This window comes from Hylobates moloch, unplaced genomic scaffold (genome assembly GCF_009828535.3).
Source record: "Hylobates moloch isolate HMO894 unplaced genomic scaffold, HMol_V3 SCAFFOLD_12, whole genome shotgun sequence".
Taxonomy (NCBI): Eukaryota; Metazoa; Chordata; class Mammalia; order Primates; family Hylobatidae; genus Hylobates; species Hylobates moloch.
This window is the reverse complement of record NW_026652287.1, coordinates 57,908,249-57,923,447: the sequence shown is the minus strand read 5'-3', so window position 1 is coordinate 57,923,447 and position 15,199 is coordinate 57,908,249. Positions and strand designations below refer to the sequence as shown.

At 48.9% G+C, this 15,199-nt stretch overlaps 1 protein-coding gene across 3 annotated transcripts in view; it reads right to left on the bottom strand.

Annotated features, from left to right (window-relative positions):
• Nucleotides 1-8,202: 8,202 nt before the first annotated feature.
• VSTM2B (V-set and transmembrane domain containing 2B) overlaps nucleotides 8,203-15,199 on the bottom strand; it is a 40,406-nt gene continuing 33,409 nt past the window's right edge. For 2 of the 3 annotated variants that reach the window (XM_032170319.2, XM_058425337.1), the window contains one exon: nucleotides 8,204-8,913. In XM_032170319.2, the coding sequence (XP_032026210.1) occupies nucleotides 8,825-8,913 (89 nt within the window). In that variant the 3' untranslated portion in view covers nucleotides 8,204-8,824. Of the gene's footprint in view, nucleotides 8,914-15,199 lie in introns of all 3 variants that reach the window. The other variant, XM_058425336.1, reaches the window with a different exon arrangement.

Sequence of the window (15,199 nt, the reverse complement as noted above, 5' to 3'; positions counted from 1 at the left end):
ATGACAAAGGTATTATACTGTATGTAATCTTCAGGGCTTTTTTCTTTTTTCTTTTCTTTTCTTTTTTTTTTTTGAGACATGGTCTCACTAGGTTGCTGAGACTGGAGTGCAGTGGTGCTATCAAGTCAAAGCTCACGACAGCCTTGACTTCCATGGCTTAAGTGATCCTCCCACTTCAGCCTCCCACATGCTACCACACCTGGCTACATTTTAAAAATTTTTAATAGAGACCAAGTCTCGCTATGTTGCCCAGGCTGGTCTTGAACCCCTGGGCTCAAGCAATCCTCCCACCTCAGCCTCCCAAAGTGCTGGGATTACAGATGTGAGCATCCTGCCCTTTTTGGGGTTTTCCCCACTAATAGATGCTAAGGCTCAGTGTTTTGTTGCATGTTCTTTGCAGTTCATTCACATTGACCCTTGATGGAGTAGCTGGTGTCATGTTCATATCATCGTGAGAACTTTCTACAGTGTCTGCATCCTCTCTCCTGTAGATGGGAACTCATCAACTCATCTGTTTCCAGTGTATTGAATGGGGCTGCCTTGAAGGTTTTGTTTGTTTGTTTGTTTGTTTTTTAATGTTCCCCAGAGCACAAGAGAAAGAGATTTTGCCACTAAGGATTGGAATCTCTTGGTCACAGTATGTGAATATTCACTTTTAACAGTTAGTGCCAAAGTGTTTTCCAGTGAGGTTGTATCAATTTACACTCCCACAGTCACCCACAATCAATGCTTAGGTGATCTTGGAGATGGACAACTTCTCTAACACTTGGTATGTCAGACTATTATTTATTTTTACTTTTTTAGAGATACGGTCTAACTCTGTCACTCAGGCTGGAGTGCAGTGGCATGACCACAGCTCACTGCTACCTTGAACTCCTGGGCTCAAGCGATCCTCCTGTCTCACCTTCCTGAGTAGCTGGGACTACAGGCTTGCCTTCATGCATGGCTATCTTTAATTTTTTTGTTTGCAAAGACAGTAATATGGTTTGGATGTTGGTCCCCTCCAAATCTCATGTTGAAATGTGATCCCCAGTGTTGGAGTTGGGGCCCGGTGAGAGGTGTTTGGGTCATGGGGCGGATCCCTCATGAACAGTTTCGTGCCATCCCTTTGGGGATGAGTGAGCTCTCCTTCAGTTAGTTCACTTGAGATCTGGTTGTTTTAAGAGTGTGGCACCCATCCCCTCCTCGTCTCTCTCCTCACGGCTCTCCCCTCCCTGGCTCTCACTTCACCTTCCACCACAAGTGAAATCTTCCTGAGACCTCACCAGAAGCCAAGCAGATGCCAGAATCATGCTTCCTGTAAAGCTTGCAGAACCATGAGCCAAATAAACCTCTTTGCTTTATAATTTACCCAGTCTCAGGTATTTCTTTACAGCAATGCAGTAACAATGGACTAACACAGATGAGGTCTTGCTATCATGCCAGGACAGGGTCTGGAACTCCTGGCTTCACATGATCCTCCTGCCTTGGTCTCCCACAGTGCCGAGATTACGGGCATGAACCACGGCACCCGGCCTTTGTCAGACTTAAATTTTTGATAATTAAGTGGGCATAATCATTGTGGCCTTGATTTGCATTTCTCTCATAACTATTGAGGCTGAAAACCTTTTATATTTTTTTCTGGCCATATTTTCTCTCTCATGATATGGTGGTTCACATCCTTTGTCCATCTTCCCATTGTACTTTTTGTGCATTTCTTTTTTTTTTTTTTTTGAGATGGAGTCAACTTGCTCTGTCGCCCAGGCTGGAGTGCAGTGGCACGATCTCGGCTCACTGCAACCTCTGTCTCCTGGGTTCAAGCGATTCTCCTCCCTCTCCGCCTCCCGAGTAGGTGGGATTACAGGTATGTGCCACCAGGCCTAGCTAATTTTTGTATTTTTAGTAGAGATGGGGTTTCACCATCTTTGCCAGGATGGTCTCGAACTCGTGACCTCAGGTGCTCCACTTGCCTCGCCTGTGTGAGCTGTGGGCGGCAAGCCACCCAGGCGACGAGGCAAGAGACCGAGGACACGAGCTGTTCCAGTATAATAAAATATAAAACAAGAATAATTATACCAGATATAGATCTTAGATATGATTATATATGAATATCATTAATCATTAGTTTGTAGGAATTACTCTTTATTCCAATATTATAATAATCCTTGCTCTATAATCATAACCTAGGAAAAACCAGGCCATACAGAGATAGGAGCTAAGGGGACATAGTGAGGAGTGACTAGAAGACAAGAGTGCGAGCTTTCTGTTATGCCCAGACAGGGCCATCAGAAGGGCTCCTTGGTCTAGCGGTGACACCAGCGTCTGGGAAGACGCCCATTGCCAGGCGGACCATAGTCTAGCGGTAGCGAAAAGTATCAAGGAAAAACACCTGCTACTTAGCAGACTGGGAAAGGGAGTCTCCTTTTCTCCAGGGGAGTTTAGAGAAGACTCTGCTCCTCCACCTCTTAAGGAGGGCCTGACATCAGTCAGGCTTGCCCGCAGTTATCCAGAGGCCTAACCATCTCCCTGTGATGCTGTGCTTCAGTGGTCACGCTCCTAGTCCGCCTTCATGATCCATCCTCTACACCTGGCTCTGCCTTCTAGCTAGCAGTAGAAAATTAGTGAAAGTACTAAAAGTCTCTAATATGCAGAAATAATGGCATAAGCTGTCTTTCTCTTTGTCTCCTCTCTCTCTCTCTGCCTCAGCTGCCAGGCAGGGAAGGGCCCCCTGTCCAGTGGACATGTGACCCACGTGACCTTACCTATCATTGGAGATGACTCACACTATTTACCCTGCCCCTTTTGCTTTGTATCCAATAAATAACAGCGCAGCCAGACATTCGGGGCCACTACCAGTCTCCGTGCATTGGTGGTAGTGGTCCCCCGGTCCCAGCTGTCTTTTCTTTTATCTCCTTGTCTTGTGTCTTGATTTCTACACTCTCATCTCTGCACACGGGGAGAGACCCGCCGACCCGGTGGGGCTGGTCCCTACAGTGAGCCACCATGCCCAGCCTGTTTTTGCTTTTCTTATTGATTTCTAGGAATTCTTTGTACATGTTTGATAGTAATCCTTTCTTGGGTGTATTTTGTAAGTCTCTTTTCACTTTCTTTGTGATGGTTTTTGATAAACAAATGCTCTTTGTTATAATGTAGTCAAAATTGTCCATATTTTCTTTCTTTTTTTTTTTTTTTTGAGACAGAGTCTTGCTCTGTCACCCAGGTTGGAGTGCAGTGGCACAGTCTCAGCTCACTGAAACCTCTGGCTCCCGGGTTCAAGCAATTCCTGCCTCAGCCTCTGGAGTAGCTGGGACTATAGGTGCGCACCACCACACTGCACTAATTTTTGTATTTTCAGTAGTGATGGGGTTTTACCATGTTGGCCAGGCTGGTCTTGAACTCCTGACCTCATGATCCACCCACCTTGGCCTCCCAAAGTGCTAGGATTACAGGCATGAGCCACCATGCCCGGTCCATATTTTCTTTTATAATTACCACTTTTTCAGTCTCATTTAAAAAATCATTTCTAACTTCAAAATCTAAACGAGACCACATATATGCTTTCTACTAAAAGTCCACTTACCACCTCTCCCTTTTAAACAATCAGGTACAGGGAACACATGTGATCTTTGTTGGGTCTTTGCTAGTTGGTGGCAAGTTAGGCTTGGTGTGAAGTCATGTTTTCTATGACTTGAAATATATTTTTGGTGCTCCTTGGGTCTTTGTCATTTAAAAGGGGTCACCCCTGGTGGTGTTTCCAGACTCTACCTCATGTTGTGTCTGCAGCCACAAAGTGGGGCAGGTCCCTCCTAATCGTCGTGGGTTTTCCATGTGTTTCTAGGGCTCCTGGCATGAGGTAAAAGGTGTATTTATGCTGTGGTAGGGTGTGCAGGTTCTTCTTGGCTGATGCAGGGATCCCAGAGGGGCAGCAGCTCCATTCTGGGGAGACAGGGTGCCCAGTTGGCTGAAGTTTCCTCAGTGCTGCACCATTCCTGCTGCCGCAGCCTTAGTGAGAAGGAAAGCAATGGTGTTCTAAAGCAGCAGCTGCTACATACAGGTGTGTGCATGCATGTAGGGGCAAATGCGCCAAAGCCTCTGGCCACCTGTTCCCCAGGAAAAGCAGGAGTTGCATCCTCTGAAATGCAGGCAAAATGAATGCCCAGTGTCACCCAAAGTGGGGATGGGCCCACTGGAAGAAGCAGTGCAAAAGTAGGCAAGAACTCGCTGGGTGCAGTGCCTCACATCTGTAATCCCAACTCTGGGAGGCCGAGGTGGGTAGATTACCTGAGGTCAGGTGTTTGAGACCAGCCTGGCCAACATGGTGAAACACTGTCTCTACTAAAAATACAAAAAAATTTAGCCGGGTGTATTGGCGGGTGCCTGTAGTCCCAGTTACTTGGGAGGCCGAGGCAAGAGAATTGCTTGAACCCAGAGGCAGAGGTTGCAGTGAGCCAAGATCATGCCACTGTACTCCAACCTGGGGGACAGAGTTAGACTCCATCTCAAAAAGAAAAAAAAAAAAAAAAAAAAAAGCAAGAACTGTTCCCCTGGCTGGCAGGGGCAGAAGTCCATTTAGCCACGAGCTCAGCAGCTCACAAATGGCTGTTTGCTGTATTCCAACCAACGGCAGGCTTGGATCCGACAGAGCTGTTGTTTTCTGAGCCAGAGCTGTAACCAGGAATGTGGGGTTGAAACAGAACTGAAACTCAGAATGCTCATACCACCTCCCATCAAATTCTGGGAATTCCTGTCCTTCCTTCCAGGCTATGCCCCTAAATGTTGGTGGCTGCCTGGAGGACGCAGGTGGGTCAGCACCACATGAGGGGCTAGAATCAGGGACAATCCACATCACCAAGCAGAGCAGGGCTCCTCCACGGGGGTCTGGGCTTGGCTTGGTCTCCCCCTGCCCCCACCCTGGCTGCCCTCCTTCTCTTCCCTGCTGTCACTCAGCCCCGGGCTGGGGTGGAGTTTGCACTCCCTCTGGACTCCTGTCCCTCACTTTGGAGTTAGTTGCTACACAGACCCACAGCTCCACAGTCCCTTCAAGCAGGCGGGGGTCCTCTCAGCCTGCACCGGAGCTCCCGAGGCCGCCCACAGTGCATTCTTCCCAAACCGAAATAAATTGTCTTGTTCTCCAACCCCAGCCCATGTCTGCCAAGGCTGAAAGCAAACTCCAAAGGGAAAGGCAGTTTTGGGAGTGAGCACCACGCCACGGTTTTTGTTTCTGGAGGGCGCTTCTCTCTTCTGGTTTGTATGCATTCCACAAAACGCAGCGCAGGCTGAGCGTTCTTTGTCCTCATTCTTGGAGTGCGTGAGACCCCAGAAAGCACGAGCCCAGACCCCGTGGATTGGCACTGCGGACACTTAGGGGTGCACTTAACTTCTCCTTTCTTTGTGTCCGGGGCCCTGGACCAGCGGGACTGCCGGCAGCCGCTCCATGGGAGCCTGGGTCCAGAGATTTGCCTTGGCTTCCAGCCCCGCGACAGCCCCAGTCTCAGTTCCATTAACTTCTGCTGGAGGCCGGGTTCAGCCTCCCCTTCAGGGAACTTGCTCAGCCTCATGCTCGGCTTCCCACCTGGAAGTGCTCTGTCCCCAGGAGGCAGATATGAGGAATAATTTTCTGCGTTTGAGGGGAATCCTCTTTGTGCAGAAAAAGCTGGTTTCTCCAAAGCGCACCTGTTCCTCTCACCAGGACCCATCACACCAGCCCTTCCCCTGTGCCCATCACACCGGCCCCTCCCCTGTGCCCATCACAAAAGGCCCCGCCCCTGTGCCCATCACAACTGCTCCTTCCTCTGTGACCATGACTCCAGCCCCTCCCCTGTGCCCATCACACCAGCTTTTCCCCTGTGCCTATCACAGCAGTCCCTCCCCTGTGCCCATCACACCAGCCCCTCCCCTGTGCCCATCACACCAGCCCCTCCCCTATGCCCATCACACCTGCCCCTTCCCTGTGCCCATCACACCAGCTCCTCCCCTGTGCCCATCACACCAGCTTCTCCTCTGTGCCCATTACACCTGCCCCTACCCTGCAGCCATTACACCTGCCTTCTCCCCTGTACCCATCACACCAGCCCCTACTCTGTGTCCATCACACCAGCCCTTCCCCTGTGCCCATCACACCTGTCCCCTCCACTGTAGCCATTACACCTGCCCTTCCCCTGTACCCATCTCACCTGCCCACTCCCCTGTGCCTATCACCATTACACCAGCCCCTCCCCCATGCCTATCACACCTGTCCGCTTCCCTGTGCCATCACACCTGACCCCCCCCTGTGCCCATCACACCTGCCCCTCCCCTCCCCCTCCCCTGTACCCATCACTCCAGTCCCTCCCCTGTGCCCATCACACCAGCCCCTCCCTTGTGCCCATCACACCAGCTTCTCCCCTGTGCCCATCACACCAGCTCCTTCCCTGTGCGTATCACACCTGCCCCCTCCTGTGCCCATCACAGCAGTCCCTCCCCTGTGCCCATTACACTAGCCCCTCCTCTGTGCCCATCACACCTGTCCCCTTGCTGTAGCCATCACACCTGCTCCTCCCCTCTACCCATTACACCTGCCCCCTCCCCTGTACCCATCACTCCAGCCTCTCCCCTGTGCCCATCACACTTGCCCAATCCCCTGTGCCCATCACGCCATCCCCTACACCAGCCCTTCCCCTGTACCCATCACACCTGCCCCCTCCACCGTGCCCATCACACTTGCCCCTCCCCTGTGCACATAATGCTAAAGGTTGGGAGCTTCTAGGCTGGGACCTGACCACCTGTGTTTGTACAGAGGCATCTGGTTTTGGTGATGGGGAATGACTCCCCAGCCCTCCATCCCCTGGAACGATCGGTACAACGTCACCCTTACTGACACATTGTCCCGGTTCCATTGGTATCCGGGAAGTACGGTTTGCTCTCCAGCACACTGGGCCAGTATTTAACATGACATTAGCTGCTGCAGTATTGAGTTAACTATAAAAGGAGATGATCCTTCTGGACAGAATCACTATCCACCAGACAGAGTGATTAAACTTACAGCTCGATTGGTGCTGATCAATATAAAGGAAATGTGAAACAAGTTAATGTACCCATCAGAAACAGCCGTCCGGACGTTCTCTCCACACAGGCCTCCCCGGACATCAGCTCCATCCTGGAGGTCTCTGTACACGTGGGACTGTCCAAATGCACAATTACTCCTCCCCTGAGCTAAATACAGTCGATCAACTACACACTGAACCAATCAGGACAGGCTGGGTTATGCTGCGATAACGCCCGAAGATGGGTGGGTGACGCGGCCATGGCGGACTCCTCATGGGGCTGCAGGATCCAGCGCTGGCCACAGGGAAGGCTGTGTTCATCGCAGTCACTCAGGGACCTAGGCTGGAAGAACACGTGCTGATGTGAACGCTGCGAGTGGTCACGTTAGAGGACAAGTGCTTTGGAGGGCGTCGCACTAGCAATCCTGTGCCTTGGACTAGAAGCAATGCGAATCCTTTCTGTTCCCAGCTCATGCGCCAGAGCTGTGGCCCTACCCGCCACAGGAGGCGAGGAAGCGCTATCCTGCAACGGGCCTGGCCAGAGGAGAACGGAAGTATTTGCTGAACAACATCAATGACAACCACACTTATTGAAACCGCAGGTGTTAAAATGTGGCTGGGTTTTAAACAAATCCACGGGCTCCAGCTATCTAATGAGATGCTGTCTTAGAATGAAGTATACATAGTAGCCCCCACCCAGGGCATGCCCGTTTCCGTAGGACATGTGTAATCTGCCCCAAACTTATGAGTTTCAGAGGCTCAAAGCAATCTTCAGATGCACGGGAAGGAGTGTGGCAAGCCTTACTTTCTCTCCAAATTCCCCCTTCAAACTAGCAGCAAAGCTAACCACAGTAAATACACCTTGACATACAATCTCCAAGTGGGCGAATGAATTGCATGATTCATTGAAACGAAGTGGGGGAGGAGTGGTTCTTGACTTATTTTACACCTCCTCCTAGCGATCTCCTTTCCTTCAGGACCCAGGCTGGGGGCTCGTCTCACTGCGGCCTCCATGAGGTGCCCTGTCCCTAGGGGAGGCTGGGCAGGTGCTCCCATCTGCTCAGCGTGGTCTCAGCCAGGTGCCCTGGGCTGTCCTCCACGCCGGGTGACACCCAGCCAAAAGTGCAGCTGGCGTCAGAGCACAGGAGGGGACGGCAGGCAGCCAGGCTGCAGTGGGCACCAACGCTTGACATTCATACATGGCTGTAGAAAGCTTATTTCAAAGTTGTTTTTTATTCAACTGTTCTTCAGCAATATACAATACAGTTTATAAACAAGTGTCTGACCTTGTTTCCAATCTTTATTTAAAAATAAATATTATTGACTGAATTTTAATTAGGATGTGTCTTTTTTAATCAAAATGCCTCAAAAGAAATAATTTAATAAAAAAGAAAAGCCCCCAAAGAAAAAAAGTAAATTAAAAAAAATCCTAAACACAATAACCTACTAAAAATATTTTGCTTTGTCAAAAGGCTTTGACCCCAACATTTGTACGTATTATCCTAAAGATAAATGCTCAACAGTTCGTGCAAAATGAAGACTTGGAGGGAAAATGTGGAAAAGAAGACTACATCGAAGTAGAGAAATCATTGATTCCCATGCAGACTGCATGGGCCAAACTCCAAATTATTTGGAAACTAGATGCATTATTTTACGTGTTCTACATTTGTGTAACTTCCCCAAAAATATGATTTATTTATTTTCTGTGTGGACTTTTTCATGCGTCTCTCAGTCTCTCTGTGTCCATCCAGCGACATGGTCCTCACCAAGGGCCCCGGGCAGGTCACATGCGGCCTCTGAGATGCTCAGGTTGGCCTTGTCTGTCAATGTCCCACCAGCAGGCGCAGGAACTTATGCAGAGCTAACAGAAGCAGGGACAAGAGCGGGTCTGTGGTGTAGCTACGGCCGGTGCCTGCAGGAGATGAGAAAACAGGCAAGGTTAACACCTGAGTCACAAGAACCTAGGAGCTCACGGCAGACCAGGAGCAGTGAGGCTTCCCCAGGCTAGGGCCACTCACGCTTAGCACCCAGCTGGAGGCTGGTGCATGGTGGCTGCCTTGGTTTAATGATAAAGCATTTTGTTGCTGTAGTTTGTAATTTACAGACCACATACTTTAGGATCCTAGTGAGATCAGACACAAGTGCCTGGCCTGAAGTGGGGTGTGACAGCTCTAATGTCCAAGTCATTACCTTATTTTAATAAAAAGATGATATGAGCTGGGTTTGGTGGATTACGCCTGTAATCCCAACACTTTGGGAGGCTGAGGCTGGAGGATCACTTGAGCCCAGGAGCTTGAGACCAGCCTGGGCAACATAGTGAGACCCCATCACAACAAAAAATAAAAAATTAGCTGTGTGTGGTGGCATGCACCTGTATTCCCAGCTGCTCAGAAGGCTGGATCGCTTGAGACCAAGAATTGGAGGCTGCAGAGAGCTGTGATCGCACCACTGCACTCCAGCCTGGGAGACAGAATGAGACTCTATTTCAAAAAAAGAAAAAAAAAAAGACAATATGATTCCTTCTCTCCAAATACATGCTGCAAAATGTCCTCATCATTTCCCGCCCTGCTTGTCCTCCTCCTCCATGAAGTCTACATGATCGCACACAATTCTGTCCCTTGTGCATCCCGGCACCCTCTCCATGCCCCTGCCTAAACTGCACAGCTTCACACTCCCAGGCACCCTGTCTCGGGCATCCTGATGCTGCTGTGTGTAAGTCTTTTTTCCACAGCAAACTTGTCTGTCCACCCTTTGGGTTGCAGTGTGGAGCTGAGAAATCGCAGGTTGGTGGAGATGAGTGGGCTGGGGTCTTTGAGGAATGACCCCAGCAACATCTGGGTCACTCCCACTTGTCTCTCCAATGTGGTCATAACCTGGCCTCTGGCCTGCCATGGATGCTGTAACACCTGTGCCTCACCCTGCTTCGCCTGGGTCCCCCGCCTGGCTCCCCGTCGGTCCTTAGGGTCTTCATCTGTTTTAAGGCCTCCCATGCAACTGGGGAAAGCCCACCCATAAACCCCGGGCTTCTCACCTGGAAAGTGGGATGCTCCCTCCAGGGTTATGAGAGGAGCAAGTGTGGAAGCACCCTGCACGCTCCTTGGTGCTGCCAAAACCCCCTGGGGACATCAGTGCTATTTGCTTAGAGTCAGCGGCATGAGTGGAAGCCGTTTCCAGCCCCGCCCTGCTCACCTGCACCATCCGGAGGTCTCTCTCCTCCCTTCTCTTGACCCTACCAGCTGGGCTGCAGCCCCATGCCTGTGAGGAAACCCTACCCTGTGTCAATTTTCAGTAGTGCTTTCACTCCGCCACTGCAGCCAGGACGGCTGGTTCCCTCCAGCCTTAATAAACAGAGACTTGAGGCTTCCCTGACAAGGCTGGGCCTGAATGCACAGCTCTCCTCTCTTCAGGTAGCAGCACCCTTAGTCCTTCCTATCCAAGGCATCTCCTGCTCCTTAATTCTCCCTGCTCTGGCCACAGCTGTCTGTGTCATGGAGTACATGTCCTGGCCCCCATCATCCTCTTTTTGCAGAAGGAGGAGGTTGTACAAATCATCTGGCCTGAAAGTCTGGGATTCCACCTGACCACTGTGGGAAACACAGGCTGTGTTCAAACATCTGAATGCAAAGTGTGTTCAAACATCTGAATGCAAAGTGGGTGGTGCTGTCCAAGGGGCAGGTGAATTGTCCATAGACCATCGCTTCTGCACACAGATCAGGGCCCCGGCTGAGAAGCGTTAGGACAGCAAAACTCCAGGTGTGCAGACCTTCCTCTCCAGATCTTTATGCTTCAGGCAGTCGTCCTTCCTGGCCCTCCTGCAGCACAGCTCAGGCCAGTGCTCTGCCTCTGGGCCCCTTTTGTGGGAAGAATCGTCCTGCGGTTTTCACTGCAAAGACTCCAATCTGCTCTCATTCCTTGCTGTCGGGCATCACTGGGAAGGACGATGGGAGGATGTGATGGACGAGCTGATGGATGCCCAGGTGCCTGGGTGGAGTTCACCGAGGCTCGGGTATGTGGAAAGTGGGGATCCAGCCAGGAGAGCAGGGTACTGCCTCCTGGGTACTTCACCCACAGCCAGACTGGGCCCATGGGCCTCACAGATATCCTGGCCCTGATTTATTTAATTAATTAATTGAGATGGAGTTTCACTCTTGTTGCCCAGGCTGGAGTGCAATGGTGCAATCTCAGCTCACTGCAACCTCCACCTCTTGGGTTCAAGCGATTCTCCTGCCTCAGCCTCCCAAGTAGCTGGGATTACAGGCGCCCCACACCACGCCCAGCTAATTTTTTGTATTTTTAGTAGACATGGGGTTTCACTATATTGGCCAGGCTTGTCTCGAACTCCTGACCTCAGGTGATCCACCTGCCTCGGCCTCCCAAAGTGCTGGGATTACAGGCCTGAGCCACCACACCTGGCCTTTTTAATTTTTAATTTTTTTTATTTTTTTGAGACGGAGTCTCACTCTGTCACCCAGGTTGGACTGCAGTGGCGCGACCTCAGCTCACTGCAACCTCCGCCTCCCAGGTTCAAGTGATTCTCCTGCCTCAGCCTCTCGAGCAGCTGGGATTACAGGTGCTGGCCACCATGCTTGGCTAATTTTTGTATTTTTAGTAGAGATGGAATTTCATCATGTTGCCCAGGCTGGTCTCAAACTTCTGACCTCAAGTGATCTGCCCACTTCGACCTCCCAAAGTGCTGGGATTACAGGTATGAGCCATCATGCCTGGCCCCCGGCTCTGATCTTTAGGCTTCTGCAAATCCTGACACGAAGGCAGGTGCAGGTAAGACAGAAATAATCTGCATGAGGTGTTTAAAGGTGGATGCACTTGTGCATGGAACTCCAGGCCCTCAGGGTACGCAGTGGCAGGGGAAATGGCTAGCAGGAGGGTGAGCCTGACAACGTGAACCTTGCCTGGTGCCCCATGGGACCGTTGGCATGGAGATTTCAGGAGACATTTAAAATTGCCTCTAAGTACTCCCAACTAGTCATTGGCACTATCACAGCCTCACCTACTCATGTTTAAAAGGTTTTAAATTGCAGGATTTTCAAAACACTGTTGATTGAAATAATCAGCCTGCCACTCTGTGCTGGGCCAGGGTGGGGGCTACAGTGGCAGTGGGGCTGCAGCATTGGCTCCTGGAGGCTGATGCCTGGGGAGGGTTCACCCAGGGTCTGCTGTGTCTCTGCTGGTGGATGTCTGTATGGGTGGCCAGGGTTTGGCTCCTGGATGACACTTCATTCTCTCTCTGGCCTGGCACTGATGTTGGGGTGGGAGGGAACCTAGAGAAGTGGGATGGTGCAGTGGGGTGGCACTGGAGAGATGGGCTTCCAAGCCTAGTCCTATTTCCAGCTTGCTATATGACCCAGGGCAACATTCTTCACCTCATAAAATGGGATGTGCATGGCTCCATAAAATTAATATGTGCATGGCATTTCTCATTGGGCAAGGGTCCAGATTAAGCAATATCATAGTGGTTGATTGCAAAAATGGCTACAAGTCCCCCTTCCCCATCCCAGCATCGCTATCATAGTGCCCTCCCACACTGACTCTGGGCTTGGCCACATGACTTGCTTTTGCTGATGGAACATTATCGGGTGTGAAGTGAGCAAAGGCCTGAAAAGTGCTTGTGCACTGAGGTTTGCCCTCTCTCTTGTGCCTCCTAGAACCCACTGTCACATGAACAAGCCTGGGCCAGCCTGCTGCAGGATAAGAGCCATGAGATGCCCTAGTGGACATCCCTCTAGACCAACCTGGCCTCAATTGAATTAGCAGCCGATCACAGATGTATGAATGAGCCCAACAGACCAACAGAAGAATCGCCCAACTGAGCCTGGCCCAAATTGCTGAGCCACAGAATCCTGAGCTAAAAACAGCTGTGGTGTTCTGCCAAAGCCATTGAGTTTTGGGGTCCTTCATTATGTGTCAAAAGCTAACAATACAAACATGTAAACAACAGCGCCTCAAACAGAGTCAAGTGCCATGCAAATAGATATTACAGAAAAGGGTGACATAGCTTCTTCTCTAAAAGGGCTGGAGAATAATCTTTCTCAGGTTGCAGATTTCCTTCTCTCAAGAGGAAAATTTTCCAAGCTAGAGCCAGCAGGGCAAACTGTCTCCTCAACCACTTACTTATTTATTTAAAATATTATTATACTTTAGGTTCTGGGATACATGTGCAGAATGTGCAGCTTTGTTACATAGGTATACACGTACCGTGGTGGTTTGCTGCACCCATCAACCCGTCGCCTACATTAGGTATTTCTCCTAATGCTATCCCTCCCCTAGCCTCTCAACCCCCAACAGGCCCCAGTGTGTGATGTTCCCCTCCCTGTGTCCATGTGTTCTCATTGTTCAACTCCCACTTATGAATGAGAACATGCAGTGTTTTGTTTTCTGTTCTTGTGTTAGTTCGTTGAGAATGGTGATTTCCAGCTTCATCTATATCCCTGCAAAGGACATGAACTCATCTTTTTTATGCCTGCATAGTATTCCATGGTGTATATGTGCCACATTTTCTTTATCCAGTCTATCATTGATGGGGATTTGGGTTGGTTCCAAGTCTTTGCTATTGTGAACAGTGCTGCAATAAACATATGTGTGCATGTGTCTTTATAGTAGAATGATTTATAATCCTTTGGGTATATACCCTGTAATGAGATTGCTTGGTCAAATGGTATTTCTGGTTCGAGATCCTTGAGGAATAGCCACATTGTCTTCCACAATGGTTGAGCTAATTTACACTCCCACCAACAGTGTAAAAGCATTCCTATTTCTCCACATCCTCTCCAGCATCTGTTGTTTCCTGACTTTTTAATGATTGCCATTCTAACTGGCGTGAGATGGTATCTCATTGTGGTGTTATTTTTATGTTTCTTTTTAAAAGATTTTTATTTTATTTCAAGTATTGGGACACTTGTGCACGATGTGCAGGTTTGTTACATAGGTAAACATGTGCCATGGTGGTTTGCTGCACCTATCAACTCATCACCTAGGTATTAAGCCCCACATGCATTAGCTATTTATCCTGATGCTCTCCCTCCTAACCTCCCCACTGACAGGCCCCAGTGTGTGTCGTTCCTCTCCCTGTGTCCATGTGTTCTCATTGTTCAGCTGCTACTTATTAATGAGAACATGTGGTGTTTTGTTTTCTGTTCTTGCATTAGTTTCCTGAGGATAATGGCTTCTAGCTCCATCCATGTCCCTGTAATGGACATGATCTCATTCCTTTTCATGGGTGCATAGTATTCCATGGTGTATACATACCACATTTTCTTTATCCAGTCTATGATTGATGGGCTTTTGGGTTGATTCCATGTCTTTGCTATTGTGAATAGTGCTGCAGTGAACATATGTGTGCATGTATCTTTATAATAGAATGATTTATATTCCTCTGAGTAAATACCTAGTAATGGGATTGCTGGGTCAAATGATATTTCTTGTTCTAGGTCTTTGAGGAATCACCACACTGTTTTCCAAAATGGTTGAACTAATTTACATTCCCACCAACACTGTAAAAACACTCCTATTTCCCCACAGCCTTTCCAGCATCTGTTGTTTCTTGACTTTTTAATAATCACCATTCTGACTGGCGTGAGATGGTATCTCACTGAGGTTTTGATTTGCATTCTCTAATGATCAGTGATGTTGAGCTTTATATATATATATATATATATATATCTATATATATATATATAGATATATATATATATCTATATATCTATATATATACACATGTTTGTTGGCTGCATAAATGTTTTCTTTTGAGAAGTGTCTGTTCATGTCCTTTGCCCACTCTTTAATGAGGTTGTTTTTCTCTTGTAAATTTGTTTAAGTTCCTTGTAATTTCTGGATATCAGACCTTTGTCAGATGGATAGATTGCAAAAATTTTCTCCCATTCTATAGGTTGTCTGTTCACTCTGATGATAGTTTCTTTTGCTGCACAGAAGCTCTTTAGTTTAATTAGATCCCATTTGTCAATTTTTGCTTTTGTTGCAATTTGCTGTTGACGCTTTTGTCATGAAATCTTTGCCTGTGCCTATATCCCAAATGGTAGTGCCTAGATTTTCTTCTAGGGTTTTTATAGTTTTGGGTTTTACATTTAAGTTTTTTATTTTTATTTTTATTTTTTTTGAGATGGAGTTTTGCTCTTGTTGCCCAGGCTGGAGTGCAATGGCACCATCTCAGCTCACTGCAACCT